The sequence below is a fragment of the Ranitomeya imitator genome, chromosome 6, assembly GCF_032444005.1.
Source record: "Ranitomeya imitator isolate aRanImi1 chromosome 6, aRanImi1.pri, whole genome shotgun sequence".
Taxonomy (NCBI): Eukaryota; Metazoa; Chordata; class Amphibia; order Anura; family Dendrobatidae; genus Ranitomeya; species Ranitomeya imitator.
The window spans coordinates 369165642-369192488 of NC_091287.1; the positions used below are offsets into that span (position 1 = coordinate 369165642).

General features: G+C 42.7%; 1 protein-coding gene across 1 annotated transcript in view; it reads left to right on the forward strand.

Moving 5' to 3' along the window:
- The window catches only part of LOC138642673 (cadherin-19-like), a 225822-nt gene that overhangs the window by 16560 nt on the left and 182415 nt on the right, over nt 1-26847 (forward strand). Inside the window, exon 2 of the mRNA XM_069730990.1 lies at nt 22010-22334. Within this exon, the coding sequence (XP_069587091.1) occupies nt 22134-22334 (201 nt within the window). The 5' untranslated portion in view covers nt 22010-22133. The remainder of the gene's footprint in view (nt 1-22009; nt 22335-26847) is intronic.

Genomic DNA, 26847 nt, shown 5'->3' on the forward strand with positions numbered 1-26847 from the left:
ATTCAAAAACTGAAAAGTGGGGCGTGCAGTAATATTCAGCCCCTTTAACTTAATACTTTGTTGCACCACCTTTTGCTGCAATTACAGCTGCACGTCACTTGGGGTAGGTCTCTATCAGTTTTGTACATCGAGAGACTGAAATTCTTGCCCATTCTTCTTTGGCAAACCGCTTGAACTCTATGAGGTTTGATGGAGATCGTTTGTGAACAGCAGTTTTCAGCTCTTTCCACAGATTCTCGATTGGATTGAGGTCTGGACTTTGATTTGGCCATTCTAACACTTGGATACGTTTATTTGTGAACAATTCCATTGTAGATTTTGCTTTATGTTTGGGATCATTGTCTTGTTGGAAGACAAATCTCCATCCCAGTCTCAGGTCTTTTGCAGACTCCATGAAAAACGAGACAAAAAATAAGGAGTATACGTCCACAATTTTTTTATATAAAAGTATTATCAAATTTTATTACATGAAATAAATACAAAAAACATCACATAACAATACCAATACTACAGAATGATAATGAGGGAGAAACTAGAACAACACTGAAAAAAACAACACAAATCCGGGGAGAACCCCCTGGAAAAGTCCGTATAAACAAGTAAAGTGCCACTAGTGCATATCATCGAATTGGGCAAGCAAGAAGTTACTGAGAGAGGGTAAGCAAACTGTGCTAAATACTGTTACCCTGACGAAGCCGACGCGAAATGCGCTTTGGGGCTCCGGTGGTAACTCCTGGTGGTCCGGAAAATGGGTAAGACCCTGATAGGGATTGTGAGCATCTAGTATGTTACTTTATATGGTAACCCCTGATTTGGGTAACAGTATTTAGCACAGTTTGCTTACTCCTATTTTTTCTCTCGGTTTTCATGATTGTCTCTTGGAGTGTCCGGACTATTAGCATATATGCAGTCTCTGTTCTCCATGGTATGAAACATGGCTACATGCATGTGTATGAGATCGCATATGTTTTGGTCCACTGTGGGCTGTATTTATTACTTTTGCAGACTCCAACAGGTTTTCTTCAAGAATTGTCCTATATTTGGCTCCATCCATCTCCCCATCAATTTTAACCATTTTCCCTGTCCTTCTGAAGAAAAGTAGGCCCAAACCATGATGCTGCCACCACCATGTTTGACAGTGGGGATGGTGTGTTCAGGATGATGAGCTGTGTTGCCTTTATGCCAAACGATATGTTGCCAAAAGTTTTGGTTTCATCTGACCAGAGCACCTTCTGTTAAGGACTGGCGGAATGCACCAAGAATCAGATGTTATGGTATTAGGTGCGTTCGCAGTCTGAGGTCCACCGTGCAGGTGAAAACCCTGCTGCTAGTAGAGACAGACGATATGGCGGTACAATAAGTATACACACATGGGTTAACTTCACCCTGTGTGAAGGAAGCGAACCCTGTTGCGTCACAGGGCCGCGGTACCGCACATAGAGCGCAAGCAAGAAGTCTCTGAACACAATCCCAAGACAAAGGATTTGAGTTCAAAGACCTCATGCGCTCGACACCACAACTGGGGTGTCAGAGAGACAGAAATAATATATAAAGGCACGAGTGTGCATGCGGTGCCGCACAAACGGACGCCGCTAACCACCCAGGCTTGGGTAAGGAAAGCGCACGGCGCCGTACAGGCGATCACAGCAACTAGACGCTGTTATGTGTGTTTTGTGCTGATGGCTAGTCGGGCGCTAGATAGCTACCATCATCCGCAAACAGTTAACAACTCTAGGGAGGGATATTTAGGAGCTTTCATCCTTCGACATACATCCATCTACACACACACATATTTTCAAGACAATACTAGCGCATGGCCGTGCGGTCATGCGCAGTTTATATAGTTGCAGCACAGGAAGCTGCTACCGAAGTTTTGCCCTTTCAGGACTTTCCTGGATGACCAATGAAATGTGCTGCAGTACCTGAGCATGTGACCCTCGATCTCCAACGGGAGATCTTGCCCTGGGCATGCTCAGTGTGTGAAAATAAGGACTTAGTCCCAGAGAAGCCTGCTCGCCGCAGATCAGTGCAGGGTACAACAGGAGAGCCAGAAAAGGCAGTAGTAACCCTCTGCACAGAATCAGTCCCAGCAAGACGCTGGGAGCGACGCCTCCGCTGAGCGAACCCCACTGCGGCCGATGCAGAATGGGAGACCGCAGCAGACACGGATCGAGATTCCTCCTGTGCAGCAGAGAAAACTCGACTCCTAACATTACCCCCCCTCCTAGGGCCCCCTCCTCCTTGAGCCTCACTACGCTCAAAAGCTGCAATAAGCAGCCTAGCCCGAATGTGCTCCACAGGCTCCCAGGTTCTATCCTCTGGGCCGTGACCCTTCCAGTCCACCAGATAAAATTTCTTGCCACGTACAACCTTGCACCCCACGATAGCATTCACCTCAAACTCATCCGTGGATGAACCCGATGTCCCAGCAGATGACTCAGAAAACCGGGACAAACGAACGGGCTTCAAGAGGGAAACGTGAAAAGTATCGGTGATACCAAGGCGTGGAGGAATAGTCAAACGGTAGACCACAGGGTTGACCTGTTCCAGAACCTTAAACGGGCCAATGTAGCGAGGATCAAACTTAGTGGACTCAACTCGCAGCCTGATGTTACGGGCGGAGAGCCACACTAAGTCGCCAGGAGCAAAGACCGGAGCGGGGCGCCGGTGTGTATCAGCCAAAACCCTCATTCTCTCCTTGGAGGCCCGGATGGCATCCTGTGTGCGGTCCCAGATGTCACGTGCCTCCACCGCCCAGTCTGCCACCCTAGAATCGGTGGATGACACGGGCATGGGCACAGGGACACGCGGATGCTGGCCGTAATTAAGGAGAAAAGGAGTCTGACCAGTGGAATCGGCTACGGCGTTGTTCAAGGCAAATTCCGCCCAAGGTAGCAAAGATGCCCAGTCGTCCTGCCTAGCAGAGACGAAATTACGCAAATATGTCACCAGAGTCTGGTTGGTTCTCTCCACCAACCCATTCGTCTCGGGATGGTATGCAGAGGAGAGGTTTAACTCTATGCTGAGTAAACGGCAGAGCTCTCTCCAAAACCGAGAAGCGAACTGGGGACCCCGATCGCTGACAATCTTATCAGGCATACCATGCAATCGGAAAATGTGCTTAATGAACAACACCGCCAAGGCCCGTGCTGAAGGTAACCGAGGAAGCGGCACCAAATGCACCATCTTAGCGAAATGGTCGGTGACAACCCAAATAATGGAGCAGCCACGTGACTTGGGTAAGCCCACCACAAAGTCCATCCCGACCATCTCCCAGGGCCTGTCTGCCACCGGTAGAGGGTAAAGCAACCCAGCAGGCCGTTGCCAAGGAGACCGATTCTGGGCGCAAGAAACACACGCCTGAATATAGTCCCTGACATCTCGGGCCATATGCGGCCACCAGTATGTTCTCGCCAAAAGCTCAGATGTCCTCTTGGTCCCAAAATGCCCACCCACTCTGGAGGAGTGAGCCCAAGAGAGAACCTCCGGTCGCAAGTTAGCTGGCACGAAAGTCTTGCCCGGGGGCACAGACTCTAGCGAAACCGGAGCTACAGTTCTCAGGCTCTCAGAAGGGACAATATGCCGAGGCTCCTCCTCCTCCTCCTCAGATGACACTACGGAGCGGGAGAGAGCGTCGGCACGAACGTTCTTCTCTCTGGAGAGAAAATGGAGAGTAAAATGGAACCGGGAGAAGAACAGGGACCATCTAGCCTGGTGAGAATTCAGTCGCTGGGCCGTTTGTAGATATACCAAGTTCTTGTGGTCAGTGAAGACTTGGAAGGGAAAGCGAGCTCCCTCCAAGAGATGTCTCCACTCTGAAAAAGCCAACTTCATGGCTAGCAACTCCCTGTCCCCGATGGAATAATTCCTCTCCGCTGGTGTGAAGGTCTTGGAGAAGAAGAAGCAAGGATGCTTCCGACCTTGAGCATCCTTTTGGAAAAGGACTGCTCCAGGACCAACAGATGAGGCATCCTCCTCCAAGATAAATGGTTTATCAACATCGGGGCGATGTAGGATGGGAGCGCTAGCGAAATGAGACTTGATCGAGAGAAAGGCTTTGGAGACCTCCTCTGACCACAACTTGGGATTTGCTCCCTTTTTGGTGAGGGCAACCAAGAGAGCTACCAATGTTGAGAAGTGTGGAATGAACTAGCGATAGTAATTAATGAACCCCATAAAGCGCTGCACCGCTTTAAGAGAATGGGGTTCCTGCCAGTCTATTACAGCCTGTAGCTTGGCAGGATTCATAGCCAATCCCTGGGCAGAGATGATATAACCAAGGAAGGGCAAGGACTCCTGCTCAAACACACACTTCTCCAACTTGGCGTAGAGGGAGTTTGCCTGTAAGAGGTCGAAGACTTTGCGAACATCTCTCCGATGGGAGTCAATATCTGGAGAAAAGATGAGAATATCATTCAGATAGACTACCACCAAGGTGGTGAGCATATCCTGGAAGATGTCATTCACAAAGTCTTGGAAAACGGCTGGAGCATTACAGAGCCCGAAGGGCATCACCAGATATTCATAGTGCCCATCCCTGGTGTTAAAAGCCATCTTCCATTCATCCCCCTCACGGATGCGAATCAGGTTGTAAGCACCCCGCAGATCTAACTTTGTAAATACCCTCGCTCCCCGTAGCCTATCAAACAGCTCAGATATCAGGGGTAAAGGGTACTAGTTCTTAACGGTGATGGCGTTAAAACCCCTGTAGTCTATTCATGGACGTATGTCTCCAGTCTTCTTCTGTACGAAGAAGAACCCAGCCCCTGCCGGTGACACTGACTTCCTAATGAATCCTCTTGCCAGATTTTCTTGGATGTACTGAGACATTGCCTCCGTCTCTGGGAGAGATAACGGATAGACTCGACCCCGGGGAGGCTCAGCACCAGGCAAGAGGTCAATAGGACAGTCATAGGGGCGGTGAGGCGGAAGGGTCTCCGCAGCTCTTTTGGAGAACATGTCAGCATAGGGCCAATAGTGCTTGGGGAGAGAGGAAAGATCTGCGGGTACCTGTGTAGTAGCAACCTGAATGCACTCCCTCTGACATCTACCCTCGCAGGATTTACTCCATCCCAAAATTCTCCCTGAGGACCACTCAATATAAGGAGAATGGTAGCGAAGCCATGGTATCCCCAACAGGACCTCATCAATTCCCTCAGGAATGACTAATAGGGAGATTATCTCCTGATGTGATGGAGACACAGAAAGCGTGAAAGGAATGGTTTGGTGGGTAATCTGTGAGGGTAGTGTTGACCCATTTACCACTCGAACGATTACTGGCTTGGCGAGCATCACCAAGGGTATTGCGTGACGCTGGGCAAAAGCGGAAGACATAAAGTTACCCTCTGCCCCAGAATCCACACATAGCTCGACCATAAGAGTGGATGGGCCTATGGTAATTGTCCCCTTGAAGGACAATTTTGAGGCAAACGTCGCCGTGTCAAGTGTACCTCCTCCAACTGCCACTAGACGCTGACGTTTCCCCGACCGCTGAGGACCCTTGGAGGCAAGATGTCCTGACTGCTGGCAAACATGACGGACCTTATGTGCACGGGCGGACTGAGATTTGGATCCCGCTCGTGTCACCTCTAAGGCCTCATGTGACTCGGATGCCTGGACTGGAGATTCCAAAGGTTTGGCGAAGGTGGGAGCCAGCCGAAACCTCTGCCTACACTGGGCTCGCTCTAACCTCCGCTCGTTAAAACGGAGATCAATACGAGTAGAGACAGTTATTAATTCCTCCAGTGTGGCAAGAATCTCCCTAGTGGCCAGAGCGTCCTTAACGTGATCAGCCAGGCCCCTCCAAAATATGGGGATAAGGGCTTTATCCGACCACTCCAGCTCAGATGCTAGGGTGCGGAAGTGGACGGCAAAATGGCTGACCAAGGACGAGCCCTGAGTCAATGCCAACAGTTGGAGCGCTGTATCATGGGTGACACGAGGTCCTGAAAAGACCTGTTTCAGAGTGCTCAGGAATAACGGAGCACTCTGCACCACATGATCGCCACGCTCCCACAGCGGCGTAGCCCACTGCAATGCCCTGTCCGACAATAAAGATACGATAAAGCCCACCTTAGCCCGCTCTGTAGGGAAACGAGAGGCCAGAAGCTCGAGATGTATTGAGCACTGACTCACGAAACCCCTGCAGGACTTACTGTCACCAGAAAATTTCTCTGGTAGCGGGAGGCGAGATAGCGTCGGTACAGGAGCGGCAGTGGACAAGGTAGCTGCAGCCACACTTGCAGCCTGAACAGCTACAGCAGTAACATCCACAGCTGAGGTTGAACGCTCAAGAGCCGCCAACCTTCCCTCCAGCTGCTGGATATACCGCTGTGAACGCCGATCGTCCGTCATTACTAGCCAGACCTTGGCGCTAGTATTCTGTTAAGGACTGGCGGAACGCACCAAGAATCAGATGTTATGGTATTAGGTGCGTTCGCAGTCCGAGGTCCACCATGCAGGTGAAAACCCTGCTGCTAGTAGAGACAGACGATATGGCGGTACAATAAGTATACACACATGGGTTAACTTCACCCTGTGTGAAGGAAGCGAACCCTGTTGCGTCACAGGGCCGCGGTACCGCACATAGAGCGCAAGCAAGAAGTCTCTGAACGCAATCCCAAGACAAAGGATTTGAGTTCAAAGACCTCATGCGCACGACACCACAACTGGGGTGTCAGAGAGACAGAAATAATAATATATAATGACACGAGTGTGCATGCGGTGCCGCACAAACGGACGCCGCTAACCACCCAGGCTTGGGTAAGGAAAGTGCACGGCGCCGTACAGGTGATCACAGCAACTAGACGCTGTTATGTGTGTTTTGTGCTGATGGCTAGTCGGGCGCTAGATAGCTACCATCATCCGCAAACAGTCAACAACACTAGGGAGGGATATTTAGGAGCTTTCATCCTTCGACATACATCCATCTACACACACACATATTTTCAAGACAATACTAGCGCATGGCCGTGCGGTCATGCGCAGTTTATATAGTTGCAGCACAGGAAGCTGCTACCGAAGTTTTGCCCTTTCAGGACCTTCCTGGAGGACCAATGGAATGTGCTGCAGTACCTGAGCATGTGACCCTCGATCTCCAACGGGAGATCTTGCCCTGGGCATGCTCAGTGTGTGAAAATAAGGACTTAGTCCCAGAGAAGCCTGCTCGCCGCAGATCAGTGCAGGGTACAACAGGAGAGCCAGAAAAGGCAGTAGTAACCCTCTCCACAGAATCAGTCCCAGCAAGACGCTGGGAGCAGACCCCACTGCGGCCAATGCAAAATGGGAGACCGCAGCAAACACGGATCGAGATTCCTCCTGTGCAGCAGAGGAAACTCGACTCCTAACACCTTCTTCCACATGTTTGGTGTGTCTCCCAGTTGACTTCTTGCAAAATTTAAACTACACTTTTTATGGATATCTTTGAGAAATGGCTTTCTCCTTGCCACTCTTCATATGGACAATCTGTCCCACCTCAGCTGTAGATCTCTGCAGTTCATCCAGAGTGATCATGGGCCTCTTGGCTGTATCTCTGATCAGTCTTCTACTTGTTTGAGATGAATGTTTAGAGGGACTGCCGGGTCTTGGTAGATTTGCAATGGTATGATACTCCTTCCATTTCAATATGATCGCTTGCACAGTGCTCCTTGGGATGTTTAAAGTGTTGGAAATCATTTTGTAGCCAAATCCGGTATTAAACTTCTCCAACACAGTTTCACGGACCTGCCTGTTGTGTTCCTTGGTCTTCATGATGCTCTTTGTGCTTCAAACAGAACCAAATTACACACAAGTGGATTATATTTATCATCATTTATCATCATTAGGCATTTAAGACAACGTTGAATCGTTCAGAGATCCACAGTGAACTTCTGGAGTCAGTTTGCTGCACTTAAAGTAAAGGGGACGAATAATATTGCACGCCCCACTTTTCAGTTTTTGAGTTTCCACAAAAATTTAAAATAACCAATAAATTTCGTTCAACTTCACAATTGTGTTCCACTTGCTGTTGATTCTTCACCAAAAATTTACATTTGGTATCTTCATGTTTGAAGCATTATATGTGGGAAAAGGTTGAAAAGTTCCAGGGGGCCGAATACTTTCGCAAGGCACTATAATAATAATAATAATAATATGCTAACACCTGCGAAACATGCGATCAATATTGATCAAGTAACAAGTGTACCTGAGCATTCCAATGATCGATTGAGTATTGAGCAGTTGTGAGCATGCTCGCTCATCACTATCCATGACCACTCTGTGCTGCCAGAGAGCTACTTTCTGTCTGTAAAGTTTTAGCTTCTTAAGAATAAAAAGCAAAGTCTCAGATAACTCATTTACACAAAAACTTTGCATGCTACATATTTTTGTAAATTTATTGACATGGAGAATCAAGATTCCATTTTAATCGTAGAGCATAATGAATGCTGTCAAAACAAAGCCTAAAATACATTTCCTATGCAATTTCACTGCACTTGGAATTTTTTTTTTACTATTTTCTGTGCAATAAATGATCAAATAAATGATTGTAATTCAAAGCTGCAAGTTATCCAGTAAAAAGCTAGCAGTCATGGTTATATCAATGGAAAAATAAAAAAGTTATGGCTCCTGGAAGAATGAAATGAAAAAACATAAGCGCAAAATCAGAAAATGACTTGGGATGGGATTATATGGGGTATGGGATTATAAGGGTATCCACTACTTTTTATGATGTTAAAAATTTGGGCATAGTAATCATACATGTGCATTTTTCTAGCCATGCTTGCCTCTTACATCATACCCTATTCCTTTCATAATCCCCTCCCTGATTTTGCAGTCCCCGTTTGCTGTCATATTGTAATCTACTCCTGACTAGGGTTGAGCGAAACAGGTCGGCCTGATTCAGAAGTCGCCGACTTTTGGCAAAGTCGGGTTTCATGAAACCCGACCCGACCCCTGTGTGGGGTCGGCCATGAGGTCGGCGATCTTCTGATCTGGAATTGGAATTCCGATACCGAGTTCCGATATGTTTAAGATATCGGGAATCGGTATCGGAATTCATATTTAAGTGTAAAATAAAGAATAATAAAAAAAAAATATTGATATACTCACCCTCGGACGCGCCCTGGTTCTCACCGGCAGCCTTCCTTCCTAAGAATAAGCGCCTGAAGGACCTTTGATGATGTCGCGGCCTGTGATTGGTCGCGTGAGCGGTCACATGGGCGTCACGCGACCAATCACAAGCCGCGACATCATCTAAGGTCCTTCAGGCGCTAATTCTTAGGAACGAAGCGTCCGAGGGCGCGTCCGAGGGTGAGTATATTCCTAATAGGTATATACTCACCCTCGGACGCACCCTGGTTCTAACCCGCAGCCTTCCTTCCTAAGAATCAGTGCCTGAAGGACCTTAGATGACGTCACGGCTTGTGATTGGTCGCGTGACGCCCATGTGACCGCTCACGCGACCAATCACAGGCCGCGACGTCATCAAAGGTCCTTCAGGCGCTGATTCTTAGGAAGGAAGGCTGCCGGTGAGAACCAGGGTAAGTATATAAATATTTTTTATTTTGATTCCAGGGCCTGAATCAGAGTTTCCTCTCCTTCAGACCCTGGGAACCATTAGAAACCCAATGCACTGCATTGGGTTTCGTGTTTCGGCCGACCCCGACCCCGACTTTTCTATAGGATCGGCCGATTTCACTCGACCCGACTTTTGAAAAAGTCGGGTTTCATGAAACCCGACCCGATCCTATAAAACGAAAAGTCGCTCAACCCTACTCCTGACTATAACTCTTTACTAGGGTTAAGCGACTTTTCCTTTTTTGAGGTCGAGTCGGGTTTCCCGAAACCCGACTTTCTCAAAAGTCGAGTCGAGTGAAATCGGGCGATTATCTTGAAAAGTCAGGGTCGGGGGATCGGCCGAAACACGAATCCCAATGCAAGTCAAAGGGAAATCTCCATATATTTATATTTACTTCAGCACGATATAGCAGACAATCCGGTAATTCAATTGCCGGCTTTTAATTTCTCTTTCCTAAACCCGACATGATATGAGACATGGTTTACATACAGTAAACCATGTCATATCCCCGTTTTTTTGCATATTCCACACTACTAATGTTAGTAGGGTGCATGTGCAAAATTTGGGCGCTGTAGTTATTAAATTTAAGGGTTAAATCGCGGAAAAAATTGGCGTGGGCTCCCGCGCAATTTTCTCCGCCAAAGTGGTAAAGCCAGTGACTGAGGGCAGATATTAATAGCATAGAGAGGGTCCATGGTTATTGTCCCCCCTGGCTAAAAACATCTGCCCCCAGCCACCCCAGAAAAGGCACATCTGGATGATGCGCCTATTCTGGCACTTGGCCACTCTCTTCCCACTTCCGTGTAGTGGTGGGATATGGGGTAATGAAGGGTTAATGTCACCTTGCTATTGTAAGGTGACATTAAGCCAGATTAATAATGGAGAGGTGTCAATTATGACACCTATCCATTATTAAGCCAATTGTATGAAATGGTTAATAAAACACACACCCAATATTGCAAAGTATTTTAATGATATAAACACACAGGTTGTTGTAATATTTTATTGCACTCTCAATCCACCTGAAGACCCTCGACCTGTAACAAATTAAAAATAATAAACCAACAATATCTCATACCTTCCGTCGATATGTCCCACGATGTAAATCCATCTGAAGGGGTTAAAATATTTTACAGGCAGGAGCTCTGCTATAATGCAGCTGTGCTCGTGGCTGTAAAACCCCGGGGAATGAAGGTAATGTAGGTCAATGACCTGTAGTTACCTTCATTCGCGGTGATGCACCCTCTGCTGGATGTCCTCATATGAACGCGAGCCTGGGAACTTTTCTGAATATTTTCCCACGAAACATGGAACTTTCGCTACATCTTCTATTCTTTGGATGGTCATTATCAGCAGTGAACAAGTCCTGGATGTTTTGTTATCACTGTCTTCAATCTTTTGGCTCCTTAATCTGGTGGGAATCATCAGGTAACTATCCAAGAGAAAAAGTATCAAAGGCAGCACTCAACAGTTTCCTCTGTGCTTTAAAAGTCCTTTATTTTAAATAATCTGGACATTCATCAGGCGGTAGTGCGGTGTGCAAGGGGTGACATGCGGGGAGACATGTGGACGATGGCCGTTTCGTGCTCAGGTAGCGCATCACGTATTGGATATTTATTGCATTGTTGGCTACTGCATCACCATAAAAATACATTTCCTCAGAAGCTATTATAGTCTGCATCTACAAGACTACCATATCACTGGTGCCTATTTATATCCTCATTCTTGTATGATCATCAGGTAACCGCTGCTGGAAATTACTATCAGCAATGATTATGTTCCACCTGAGCCAAAAGAAAAAGCTAAGAAAGTGCTCATTTTTAGACTGGTGTGGGACTCTGGCAGCAGTTCAGAGGAGAGGCAGAGGTTTGGTAATTGATCATGTTGTTTTTGTTTATACCAAAATGGGCTTGATTTTAAAATCATAGTGCATAGAGGAAATGCTAACTTTTCACTTCACACAACACAGTTCATTGAAAAGATCACATTAATGAAGATTAATCATAACATGTTAAATGTCAAATTAACATTTTGTACATTTTTTTAAAATAGCATTTATTGTACTCAATATTAGATGCAAAAGTAAATCGTCCTGAAAATCTGTAACCAAACCTCCCCTTTACAGGACAAACCAAGATGAGAATCTTGGATGGCTAGTCCAAAACTGGTTACTAAATACTTGTATCTTGCCTGCTGACAGGTCTCTGTTTGCATGTTTGTGTTGTGCATGTGTGTGCATAGGGAGAGACTGTCAATCTAGTGGAAGGGGGAGGGGGCAGGGAGAAGCCATTGGGAACTTGCCTTGGACTAGTCATGTGAGACATATAGTTCCCACCTGGCTTTTCAAAGTATAACATATATGTAGTTATTATTTGATTAATGAATTACTGCCTAATTCACTTTTACAAAAAATGGATCATTCCAGTGATGCACTTTGTTATCAATTGTAATAATAATAATAATTCACTCAATGCATTATATGCATTCTCATTTATTACCCTAATGTGACTACACTCTTAGGGTTTGTGTCCACGTGCAGTAAACGCTGCGTGTTTGACGCTGCATAGGGACACAGCGTCAAACACGCAGCGTCCAGATTTTACAGCATAGTGGAGGGGATTGAATGAAATCCCGTCTCCACTATGCGTGGTAACACGCACGCGGCGGCCCTGCGACTCCGGACATGCTGCGCGTCTTTTCAGATCGCAGCATGTCTGTATATCTTGCGGCGACGCTCCGTCGCCGCAAGATATAGCACAGGGCCCTATGGTGGGGAGCGATGATGCCGGATGTGTGCCATGAACACATCCGGCATCATCGCGTCCCAGAAAGGGGGCGGGGCTTACCGCAGAGCGGCTAAGCCACTCCGGCGATACCGCCGGCCATCCTGAACGTGGACACGCAGCCTTATATTGTATAAAATTGTTGCCTGCCCTTGCACTGCCAGGATTGACTGGTCAGTCCTGGCCATGCAGCTGATTATGGTTTAGAAGGTGCAATTCTTCACGACAGACAGCTTTTTCACCCATTACAAATGCGATTGACAGGGATGAATGTGTTAAGGATGGTTCTACAAATTAGGCGCAGGAGAAGTTAAAATGGCCATTGCTCAGGCTCTGACATCAGAGCCTGGAATCTGTAATTGGGAGATAACCAGTTTTACTCTTGTAGAGTCCACTTAAAATACAAGGTAATAGCTTTGCTGTACTGTAGGAAAGGAGCTGGTTAAAAAATACGTTGCTCCCGTGTACAACATAGAAATGTGGCAGTGACTTTGTATATAAACTTTCTAATTATATTGGAGGATAAGATTTCATCTACAGTATGTGGCAGCTTATTTCTATATATGGCCATACCTCAGCTTTGTATTCAAAGCATTATCGTGTATAACAAGGTTCTTTAGATGAAAGGTGTTATCAGCTTGAAGAAGAAAGTACTTTAGAGATGCACTAAGGTCAGAAAGAGTGAACATTTAGCGCATTGTATGTGATGCTTTAGAGACACTTTTAAAGCTGCAAAGGTTTTAGAATGTTAAATGTTTTCGCTAACCATATTATTTATAAGGATTTGAACTGACAGATGTAGATATATCTCCGAATGAGATCTATATTTACGAAGAGAATAGAGCAATAAAATGATAAGAGTAGTGCAACCGGGAAATAGAAATTTTAAATCCTTATTCAAGCCCTATAAAGATATGCAGCTGTTTAAACAGATAATGTCTTCGGTAAATGTTTGCTGCAGCATCGGGGATTAATAACCTAAAGTCAGTTTATCTCTATTATTATGCTTATCATTTACAGTTTACTAGCTATCGTTCTGGGCATGACATTGAAGTATGTGCCCAGTATACTATAAACTTCTACTTTGTAGAAATATAAGGATAAGTGAATAAATAAAGTTGACTGATACCTAAATAGAGAGATAGATAAATAGATAGGAACTATTTTTTAAATATGTGACTTACTCTGGTTATGACCACTAGCAACTAGCTAACTGTCACTATATCAGAAGTCACTAGGAACTTGCCTTTGACAAGTCTTCTCAGGCATGTATAGATCTGGCAACAATTAAGAGACCAATGCAAAATGTTCAGTTTGTCTGATTTTTCTCGTTATAGTTATATTTTTGATTAAAATCTAAATGGTTCTTTTATTTTATAAACTTCTGACAACATGTCTCCGAATTTCCAAGCAATAAATTTTGTATTTTTTTCTGACAAAGAAAAATGGTCAAAATAAAATAAAAAAAAACTGTGCTTTCAGACTTCAAATAATGTAAAGAAAACAAGTTCATGATCATTTAGAAGCAACAGTACTGATGTTTTAACTCAGAGTTCAGAAATCAATATTTTGTGGAATAACCATGACATCTTGTAGATTGTGAGCCCTCGCGGGCAGGGTCCTCTCTCCTCCTGTACCAGTTGTGACTTGTATTGTTCAAGATTATTGTACCTGTTTTTGTTATGTATGCCTCTCCTCACATGTAAAGCGCCATGGAATAAATGGAGCTATAATAATAAATAATAATAATAATAGTAATAATTTTAATCACAGCTTTCATGCGTCTTGGCATGCTTTTCACCAGTCTTTCTCACTGCTTCTGGTGCAAAAATGTAAGCAGTTCTTTGTTTGATGGCTTGTGACTATCCATCATCCTATTGATTACTTTCCAAAGGTTTTCAATGGGGTTCAGGTCTGGAATTTGGGCTGCCCATGACAGGGTTTTGATGTGGTGGACTCTTAATTTTTGCCAAAGCTGCAGTTCCCAGCTGGCTTTTCAAAGTATAACATATAATGCTGGAATAATGCAGTCAGTGTCTGATTCATTCTTAGACATGAATCTATTGTCTAATTCCCATGAATATTACCACACAATATGCACAATATTAAGTTGCATAATTCGTCCCATGCAATTACCCTAAACTCTCTTATAATACACTAGTGTCAATTCACTCTTATATTAGTACTAGCTGAAGAGCCCGGCGTTGCCTGGGCATAGTAAATATCTGTGGTTAGTTACAGCACGTCGCTTCTCTTATTTTCCCATCACGCCTCTCATTTTCCCAATCACATCTCTCATTTTCTCCCTCACACCTCTCATTTTCTCCCTCACTCCTCTCATTCCCCCCTAACACTTGTCATTTCGACCTCACATCTGTCATTTTCCGATCACTACACTATTTTCCCTCACTCCTCTCATTTTGCACTCACACCTTTTCATTTTCACCTCACACCTCTCATTTTCACCTCAGTATATACATGTTTGTCATCATCCTTATATATAGTATACACCTGTATGTCATCTCCTGTATATAGTATATACTTGTATGTCATTTCCCCTGTATATAGTATATACCTGCTGTGTGTCATCTCCCCTGTATATAGTATATATCTGTGTGTCATCTCCTCCTGTATATAGTATATACCTGTATGTCATCTTCTATATATAGCATATACCTGTATGTCATCTCCTCCTGTATATAGTATATACCTGTAGGTAATCTGCTCCTGTATATAGTATATACCTGTGTGTCATCTCCTCCGGCATATAGTATATACCTGTATGTCATCTCCTCCTGTATATAGTATGTACCTGTATGTCATCTCCTCCTCTATATAGTATATACCTGTGTGTCATCTCTCCTGTATATAGCATATATCTGTGTGTCATCTCCCCTGTATATAGTATATACCTGTGTGATCTCCTGTATTAGACCTCGTTAACACGTTATTTGCTCAGTATTTTTACCTCAGTATTTGTAAGATAAATTGGCAGCCTGATAAATCCCCAGCCAACAGGAAGCCCTCCCCCTGGCAGTATATATTAGCTCACACATACACATAATAGACAGGTCATGTGACTGACAGCTGCTGTATTTCCTATATGGTACATTTGTTGCTCTTGTAGTTTGTCTGCTTATTAATCAGATTTTTATTTTTGAAGGCTAATACCAGACTTGTGTATGTCTTAGGGAGATTTTCGTTTGTCAAGTTGTGTGTGTTGAGTTGTGCGTGGCGACATGCATGTAGCGACTTTTGTGAGATGAGTTTTGCGTGGCAACATGCGTGTAGCAACTTTTTGTGTGTCGAGTTGCATGTGACAGGTTAGTGTAGCAAGTTGTGTGCAGCAAGTTTTGCGCATGGCGAGTTTTGCGCATGGTGAGTTTTATGCCTGGTGCCTTTTGAGTATGTGCAAGTTTTGTGTGAGGCAACTTTTGCATGTGTTGCAAATTTTGTGCATGTGGCAATTTTTCCACGTGTGCAAGTTTTGCGTGTTGCGAGTTTTCCATGAGGTGAGTTTTGCACTTGTGGTGAGTTTTGCGTGAGCCTAGTTTTTGCATGTGGCGAGTTTTGCGCGTGGCGAGTTTTGAGCGGCGACTTTTGTGTTTCGACTTTTATGTTGCAAGGTTGGTGTATGTGTGGTGAAATGTGTGCTGAGGGTGGTATATGTGTTCAAGCACGTGGTAGTGTGTGGCGCATTTTGTGTGTGTGTTCATATCCCCGTGTGTGGTGAGTATCCCATGTCGGGGCCCCACCTTAGCAACTGATCGGTATATACTCTTTTGCGCCATCGCTCTCATTCTTTAAGTCCCCCTTGTTCACATCTGGCAGCTGTCAATTTGCCTCCAACACTTTTCCTTTCACTTTTCCCCATTATGTAGATAGGGGAAAAATAGTTTGGTGAATTGGAAAGTGCGGCGTTAAAATTTCACCTCACAACATAGCCTATGACGCTCTCAGGGTCCAGACGTGTGACTGTGCAAAATTTTGTGGCTGTAGCTGCGACGCCTCCAACACTTTTCCTTTCACTTTTTTCCCCATTATGTAGATAGGGGCAAAATTGTTTGGTGAATTGGAAAGCGCGGGGTTAAAATTTCACCTCACAACGTAGGCTATGACGCTCTCTGGGTCCAGACGTGTGACTGTGCAAAATTTTGTTTCTGTAGCTGCGACGCCTCCAACACTTTTCCTTTCACTTTTTTCCCCATTATGTAGATAGGGGCAAAATTGTTTGGTGAATTGGAAAGCGCGGGGTTAAAATTTCACCTCACAACGTAGCCTATGACGCTCTCAGGGTCCAGACGTGTGACTGTGCAAAATTTTGTGGCTGTAGCTGCGAAGCCTCCAACACTTTTCCTTTCACTTTTTCCCCATTATGTAGATAGGGGCAAAATTGTTTGGTGAATTGGAAAGCACAGGGTTAAAATTTCACCTCACAACATAGCCTATGACGCTCCCGGGGTCCAGACGTGTGACTGTGCAAAATTTGTGGCTGTAGCTGCGACGGTGCAGATGCCAATCCCGGACATACACACATACACACACACATTCAGCTTTATATAGTAGATAAAATAGTTCCCTGTCATTCCACTGCCAGGATTGACTGGTCATAACTGGTCATAATGCTCAGTCAGGGCAACATGGTGGCTGAGTGGTTAGTAGTGCATCCTTTCAGGGCTGTGGCCTGGGGTTGAAATCCCACCAAGAACAACATTTGCAAGGAGTTTGCATGTTCTTCTCATCTATGCAAGGGTTTACTTCCACATTCCAAAGAGCTACTGATGTTTGAGTTTGAATAGACAGAGCAGCGGGATGGTTACTCTGATATTAGCATCATCAGCGCTCACCATCTTGGTGCAATGGTCAAAGTTTTGAAGAACCTCATATATATCAGAGATCCACACCCACTTGACAGTTGTTATTTGTGGGGCTGAGTGTTACTCTGACTAGCATTGAGAAGCTGGAATTCGGCCACTGCCCTCTGCTGTTCACTAAGCCTTGCCAACATATGAAAGGTCAAATTCCAGCATGCGGGCAGGTCACAAATCAGTTTGTGATAAGGCAAATTAAATAGCTGCTGCAGTGCAGCCAGACCTTTGAAAGCCTGAGATGACTTTTGGAAATTGCGCTGACATGGCGCACCTTGGCAAATAGGTCCTGGTAAGTCAAGGTATGTTTTTAAAAACCGCTATGCAACTAAGTTCAGCACATGGGCCAAGCTTGGAACATGTACCAGCTGGCCGAGCTTTAAAGCTGCCACCAACTTGCCCCTATTATCGCACACAACCAGACCTGGTTTGAGGTTCAGCAGCGAGAGCCACTGATCGGTCTGGTTGGGAGTTTGATCATCTAAACAGATAAGCTTCAGCGGAGCATGTTGCCGCTTCACCATGGCAATGCTTCAGAGCTCCCAGCTGGGGAGTGATGGGGAGGCTAGTTCATCTGATGAGGAGGAGGAGAGACAGGAATTGGAAAATGAGGAGATGGAAGTTGGGCCTGCTATTCTTTGTGTGGATAAGATGTGTGATGTCCCAGACTTCAAAATGTTCACCAAGTATGCCATCATTGAAATGTAGTATCCCTGTCCACAAGAACTTCTCCCCATGTCTGAGGTTAGGTGGACCTTCCCTGTGACTGCATTGGCTAGAGCATGGCTGATATTGTGTAACACATGCTCACGTAATGTCCGAATGGCACACTGGGAAAAATAGTGGCAGCTGGGAATCGAATACCATGGGGCTGCCACCACCAAGAGGTCAAAGAAGGACTTTGTGCCCACAAGCCGAAATGGCAACATTTCCAGGGTTAGCAATCTGGCAATATGGGTGTTTATTGTTTGGGCCTGTGGGTGGGTTGGTTTTTCTGCTTCCTGTGAAATGTCTGGGGCAGGGACAACTGAACTCTGCACTGGGTCAATGAACTGGTTACTGATTGTTGTGTCTGTGCAGCCACCGCTGGTGGGCAGGAGACATCATTGCCATGCTTCATGGACAGCAGGTTGGGGAGGCAGTAACACAGTGAAGAGGTAATGGTTTCACCCTCAGATGCAGATTTTGTACCCTGTTGTTTTGTCTGAAGGACTTTCAGAAAAACCGCCAAACAGGGGACCAACACACCCTTGGCCTGTTGTCTAGCTGAGTGGGGGGCTCTGTGGAACAATTAAAAGAGTTCTCCCTCTGGTCAAACCACTAACTCTTCTTGCCTGTTTTCATGCTATGGATCCATGCCTCTCTGCACTGCTGTGCTCACTAGGCATGTCACTGTGCCAGGTTAGATCAATGGCCTCTTCATCGACCACATGGTCTTCCAATTCATCAATCTGTTCCTCTTCTGAGTTGCAACTTTAGGCTGACCATATGGCAATTGTGCCTGATGATTACCCTTCACCTTTTTAGACATGAATTGACCATCCCAACATAGCTTTCTCCTGGCTGTGGACGCTCAAATGTTTGTGCATCACTGCAAGCCACCTCCTCATGACCCTCTTTAATGGTGCACATTGAGAGGCCTAAATAATTGCAAGGGAAACTAAACAGTTCCGCGGAGTGGCCGGCATTGGGGTCATATGTCTCCTGGGACTCTTTAAAGGGGAAAGAAAGAGGACCAGGTAGAGAATTTTGAGGCCCAGCCTCTTGGCTACTGTGATTGGAAAGTGTGGAAGACTTGGTGGTGGTGCTTGTTAGCACACGGGAACCTTTGTCTGCCATCCCACCCAAAACATCGCACTTCTCTGGGTTCGACAGTGATGTAGTGCACGGACCAGACTTTGACAGGATGCTATAACGAGATACAGTTACCTTCTAATCTGTCACATTGCCTTGGTGGGTATCATCATATCCACATCCCTGTTCCTTAATGTCACATGGCCTTGGTGGGCGCCACCACCACATCCACATCCTCATTCCTTAACATCACCCTTTCTCATATTGAATGCGTTAAGAAAAAAAATGCCTGGCCCTATTTTTCACAAGTACCCTCAGAGATGTGTTATGTACAAATTGTGATGCTAGTCACTTCTCACAGCCAAGCCATGAGTCAGAATGGTCAAGAAGTCCAAGGTCAGAAGCCAGAAGGGTACATCATAAACAGAAGGAAGAGACAAATGCATAGTCAGATAGCGTTCCAAGGTCATAGTACCGAAAAGATAATGGACCACATAAGAAGGGGTTAAACAGGTGGGGGTCATAGCGAAGTCTAGATCAAGCATACATAACTTAAGGCACAGGAGAACAAACCTCATAAGCTAAATGTACCTCTGGCAGAGTTCTGGGAGACAGAGCTCAATCAAGTAGCATGGCAATTAACTGGAATAATGAACACCTGGAGATAGTCGACACCTCACAGTCTCAGATTGGATAGTCAGGCATGTCTGCTGCTTCCAAAGCGCTGCCGGCTATTGAACGCAGGTGAAACTGCATGGGTTCTTTGAATTGTGCGGTTCACCGCATCTTATACATTGTGCGGGTGAAATTTATCTTGCTGAGGCTAACGTCTCTGCAAGATAAACAGACATGCTGCAGTCTGAAAAGACGATCCACATTTCTATCTCCGCAGGATAGCCGTGAGCGTCTGTGCATGCATTGTGCGAATGGGATTTCTTGAAATCTCATATACTATTCTCTAACATCTGGACATTGCGGGTTTGATGCTGCGCAGATACGTAGTGTCCAACCTGCAGCATTTACTGATCATGTGCACCTACTCTAATTTTTCCACTCTTGATTTCAGCTTACAAATACTGAGGATAAATACTGACCAAATTATGATCATGTGAATGTAGCCCCATACTGTAACTGTTCTCTGCAATTGCAGTTCTTAATGGAGAAATTTCTTCCATATGCTTAGAGAATTCGTTTGAAAAATTTGTTTTTCAAAAAATGTAATTTTCTTTTCTTTATTTTTGTGATAAACAACCAGCTAAGATAATATAAGGATATAATCAATTAAACAACCAAAAAAACACAATATCCTAAAAAAAATATTTTATTAATAATATTTAAAAATCTCATTGATACTTAAATGTATGACTACCAACATCAAAAAACAGCCTTCAGGGTGTAAATAATAAATCACCTATATAAGTGAGCTCTCATAAGAGATACACTGGACCAGGTATCGGATAATAATGAGGGATTGGCCTCAGATGTACCAGCTGTACTGATTAACCGTGTATGAGACACATTGCATGTGGTATCCTGATATAGCAGATGTATCCATGTGAAAAATAATGGTCACTAACTAGCATTGCTATATATATTTTTTTTTTTCATTTTTCTTCATTTTTTATTTTTTCTTTGATCATTTTGTTAGTTTTTTACTTCATGTATCTGAAGCTCTCCATATATGACTTTGAGGGTGTGTACAGATGACCACCTACTGAGTGAGCCCTTACATCTGCTATTTTGGATTTGAGATACACTGCACTAGGTTTCCAACAGAGACAAACTTTTGTTCATTTTGTTGAGTTTTTTTTCATTCTTTTCTAGCATTGTGTTTATTTTTTATAAGTCCTGTGTATAGGCCTGCCTTGGTGACCTTCAGGTCATTACGTATTTAACTGAAGATAGTGACAAGTATACATACTGGAGGTATCTGTTTTATGACCTCTTAGTTTTTTTGAGCATAGGACATCTGTGCTCTATTGTACCCTTGGGTAATTTTTTGATCATTACTTTTATATTTTTTTCTAAAATTACAATTTACGCTATAGGCTATACAAATAATTATCCACTGATTGATATTTAGATCATTTCTGATATAGCCCATGGGGTACATGCATTTTTGTGGACATTTACGCAGCACTATCTTGCTGTTATGTTTTTAGTCATTTTTGTTACACTATTTTTTCACTTATTTTTACACTTTTTCACTTGTTAGTGTGTCCTAGGTCAATTTGTGTGTATGATGTTGGGGTCTGGGCGTGGGTAGTCGGTAGGGCCCAGTAAGGCAAGAAGGGACAGTCTACATGGAGCGGGGGTACCACATCAAATTTTAGGGTGCCAGCCTCCGCTGTTATGTAGGCGTGAGCTACTATAGGGCCACTAACAGGGACTGTGTCAGGAATACATTGGCTACTATTGCCTGCTGAATTTGTTCTACCCCACTCGGACTCAGGTGTTTTTTGATGTTGGTAGTCATACATTTAAGTATCAATGAGATTTTTAAATATTATTAATAAAATTTTTTTTAGGATATTGTGTTCTTCATTTTTGTGGACGTTTTCTTGATTTCATTTTCAGCATAAAACGTATTTTTATATAAAAACTATATTTTTTAACTTTAGATAAATTTAGATTTTCTGTTTTAAAATATTAGAAATTATCAGGTTTTACAATAATGACATTGTTATATCCTTTAAATTAAGAAAGCAGAGGACATTGAGATATACAGACAAATGGTATGTATGAGTACAAGATACTTTTATTATGTTAGGCCTGAATATACCCATTGTACAAATGGCACTGCTGGTTACAGAAAACAATACGTTTTACTGTGCTCGTGAATACATTCCAAATGAGCAGCTGCAGACTGCAACCAAAAAAAGTAAATTTAAATTAATACATACATAAAGTCATAAAGTACATGTACACAATACACATTGTGATGACTTTCATAAATTTCAAATTCATATATTTACAATCTGATTTTCATTTTTATTTGTTCTTTTCAGGGTTTTGAAGACTGTGATGTTCTGTGCTCCAGAAAAGAGATTGAAACATACACAATGTAAAGTGTATGTTGTTTGAAAGAAATTTCGAGGATAATTTGTTTATTTGACCATTGGATTGTACAATATGAGAAACATTTCCACATGGTTTTATATATTGTTGGAACTTAACATACTATGGCCTTGTATCATGAGTATGAACTTGTTGAACATTTATACTCAAGAAATCAAACTAGAAAACCACATAAGGGTAAAGAGAGGATGGTCATGGGAGCCACTGCATGTCACCGAGGAGCAAGAAGTGAAAAAGCCAATGTATGTTGGGCAGGTAAGTCATGTACAGATAAAGTTTATATAAAACTGGGAAGCACACTTGTATGTTTTACCCTATCAATGATCCCTTTTGCCATACTGAAAAAAAATCAGAATTAGAGATGAACAAATTTTAGAAAAAAATGTAGATCCTCCTAAATACTGTTTTTCTGTGATTCGCTTTGTATGAATCCAGCAAAATATTGGACAGCCAACTGCCATTTTGCTAATTTGTAGGGGACTGAGAAAGGGATGAAAAAAATATTTCTCACCTCGTTGCACATCTAACCCATAACTGTAGCTCCCAGTCCTTCCAGGCTCTTTTTTAAATCCTTCACAATATATGATTTTTTTCCTTTTACAACACCGAATAAATCATAAGCAGCACAATATGCATTGTCTTAGCACTACAACACTGCCAAAGAGAAAGTGAGCCTCCAGGCACAAGAATTGAGCACAAATGTAAAAAAATATATAAATATTTTTTAAATAAATATCACAATAAATAAGTGAATTAAAAAGGGGTTTCAAAAATCGAGAGACTCAAAATAAAGGCTAATGGATTACAATTATAATACATCTATATATATAATTGCCTAAGGGTTTTTCCGTCTGTCTGTCTTTCTGTCTGTCTGTCTGTCTTTCTGTCTGTCTGTCTGTCTGGAAATCCCGCGCCTGGCGGCCTCGACCAATCAGCGACGGGCACAGCATCAACGTAGAAATCCCGCATCTCTGATTGGTCGAGGCAGCACAGTGACGATGATGTCATAAAGGACGTAGAAATCCCACGTTTCTGATTCAGCGACGGGCACAGTATCGACGTAGTTGTCATAATGGTTGCCATGGCGATGATGATGTCATAAAGGTTGCCTCGACCAATCAGCGACAGGCACAGTCTGCCGCGAATTCTGGAATCATCATTGTCCATATACTACGGGGACATGCATATTCTAGAATACCCGATGCGTTAGAATCGGGCCACAATCTAGTAGTTAATAAGGGTATATACAATACATATGATTATACTAGGATACCATCCTATCAATAGATTACCCATACATGCCACCCGTTACTACATCTCTTCTTTAATATTCATGCTGTGTATAATAAATAACTAACCAGTATAGTCAGTAATTATAAAGTATATTATCTTTTCAAATCGAAATTTGCTGTAGCCAAACTAAGTACCAACACCATGTCCCTCTACCTTGATGCGCGTTTTGCTTTGCTGCTTCTTTGTGCATAGTCTGAGGTCTAGTTAGCAAATCAGGAGACAAACCTTGTAGTTGGTGAAATCCCTGAGTGTGATAAGTCACGTCATTTGCATTCAATACAATGCGTGCAGAATTATTAGGCTAGTTGTTTTTTTGGATCACATGATACTTTTTATACATGTTGTCCTACTCCAAGCTGTTCAGGCTTGAGAGCCAACTACAAATTAAATAAATCAGGTGATGTGCATCTCTATAATGAGGAGGGGTGTTGTCTAATGACATCAAAACCCTATATAAGGTGTGCTTAATTATTAGGCAACTTTCTTTCCTTTGGCAAAATGTGTCAGAAGAGAGATTTAACGGGCTATGAAAAGTCCAAAATTGTGAGATGTCTTGCAGAGGGATGCAGCAGTCTTGTTATTGCCAAACTTTTGAAGCGTGATCACCAAACAATCAAGCATTTCATGGCAAATAGCCAACAGGGTCGCAAGAAGCATGTTGGGCAAAAAAGGCGCAAAATAACTGCCCATGAATTGAGGAAAATCAAGCGTGAAGCTGACAAGATGCCATTTGCCACTAGTTGTGCCATATTTCAGAGCTGCAACGTTACTGGAGTAACAAAAAGCACAAGGTATGCGATACTCAAGGACATGGCCAAGGTAAGGAAGGCTGAAAAACGACCACCTTTGAAAAAGAAACATAAGATAAAATGTCAAGACTGGGCCAAGAAATATCTTATGACTGATTTTTCAAAGGTTTTATTGACTAATGAAATGAGAATGACTCTTGATGGGCCAGAGGCTGGATCTGTAAAGGACAGAGAGCTCCACTCCAACTCAGACGTCAGCAAGGTGGAGGTGGGGTACTCGTATGGGCTGGTATCATCAAAGATGAACTTGTGGGACCTTTTCGGGTTGAGGATGGAGTAAAGGTCAACTCCCAGACCTACTGCCAGTTTCTGGAAGACTTCTTTAAGCAGTGATACAGGAAGAAGTTGGTATTGTTCAATAAAAACATGATTTTCATGCAGGACAATGCTCCATCAGATGCCTCCAACTACTCCACAGCGTGGCTGGCCAGTAAAGGTCTCACAGAAGAAAAAATAATGACATGGCCCCCTTGTTCACCTGATCTGAACCTGTGGTCCCTCATAAAATGTGAGATCTACAGGGAGGGAAAACAGTACACCTCTCGGAACAGTGTCTGGGAGGCTGTTGTGGCTGCTGCACGCAATGTTGATCGTAAACAGATCAAGCAACTGACAAAATCTATTGATGGAAGGCTGATGAGTGTCATCATAAAGAAAGGTGGCTACATTGGTCACTAATTTTTTGGGGTTTTGTTTTTGCATGTTAGAAATGTTTATTTCTAAATTTAGTGCAGTGATATTGGTTTACCTGGTTAAAATAAACAAGTGAGATGGGAATATATTTGGTTTTTATTAAGTTGCCTAATAATTCTGTACAGTAATAGTTACCTGCACAAACAGATATCCTCCTAAGATAGCCAAATCTAAAATTAACCCACTGCAACATCCAAAAATATTAAGCTTTGATATTTACGAGTCTTTTGGGTTGATTGAAAACATAGTTGTTGATCAATAATAAAAATAATCCTCTAAAATACAACTTGCCTAATAATTCTGCACGCAGTGTAAATTAGAAATAAATCGAGCTTGTAATCCACATTCGAGTGAATTGCTGAATTAGAATTTTAGTAGATCCATTCATCACTACTTATGGTAAAACTTCTGTACAAAACATCAGAGCCACACAAAGATAGTGTAAAGACTATTAGCAGTCTCTGGGAGCCATAAAACATCAGGCTATGCATAGTATTGTACAGTAAGCGGAATAAGAATAGGTCATAAAGGACCACTAGAATGTATGTATAATATACTGTATACTGTCAACACCATATAAACGCACAATAGAGAAGATTTATTAATTCGGTTACACCAGTTCTTTTTTAACAATATTATTTTTATACTGGATGCCATATTTTTATGCTTCCTGACACATTTAATGAAACTAATAACAATGGGCTTAACTTTCAAGTTTGATTTAGAGTGATAACATCAACGAAAATAATAGCCTAGTGGTACTTACTAATGCACTTAAAAAAGTAATATATGTGCCATTATGGGGAAAGAGGCATACAATGTTTTTCTTGCTGCAGTAAAACGCATAGTTTGAGCACAAATTATTTTGAGCACAGGTACAAAATGTGTTGAATTATTATATCATATGACTATAAAGTACAATGTTTGTTGAGTCAATTAAAACATAATTAGTTTAATTAAGAGAGTAGCATACCCCTGGCAAACTATGCGTTGCTGTTGACAAGATGGTATACAATGTAAAAAATATGCAAATCAGTATATTTTTGTTCACTATATTTGCATCATTAATTGAGATCTATGCTAAAAGTAAGAATTCGATATGGTACAGCAAAAAGCATCAAAAATTATTATAAAAAACCTTGCATCGAGGGATATGAGCTTTCACAGCCATTTGTCGTAGTCATGCATTTCATTGAAACCACCTTTCAACCAAAGCTCTATTCGATGATATATTCATAATTAGGAATAAGTATTTAAAATATTTACTTTATTAGCAAAATATTTCTTGAGAAAAAGGTAAAAACAGCAAAAGAATTGCTCTGTATCCTCATAGCACTTTTACTCAATTTGATAATTTAATATTGGACCAATCTATCTCATAAAATAATTATCTTAATGAGACATTTTGCTCCTTTATTGTTTATGTTTTCATATATTTAGCATGAACTGTACTCTAGTATGCCCTATAATTGTTCTGCCCTGCTTGCCAGCCAGAAATTAAGCAGGTTTAAGTTGTAACTAAGTGGAACATTTAATTGGACCCACAGGGTAATGGCAACAATTAATTAACTGTTTTGTTAAGGTCTGCACTAAAGAGCTAGTGCCTTTGTTCTACACAATTAAGTAGATGCCAGTGGATCTTTCCCTTGCACATATACATCAAGAGTTACTTTACAGTCTTGCTCTAAGTTATTTACCATACTCATTAGCAACTTGTTAGGTCTTTAATTAGCATGTTATTTTTCAGAAATGGAGCATAATTTTCAACTATTTTAAACAAATAACAATATTTTATCTACAATTTTACAGACTATATTCTTATTTTCAAATGATTTTTTTCTGACTATAAATGAATGGTGATATCAAAATATTGTAGTATTATTCACCTCATTCTGTTATTGTTCTGGTTCACTGTGTAGACTGGGGACGCTAAAAAAGGAGTCGCTCAAATCAACTTTTTTAAAACAGATTTA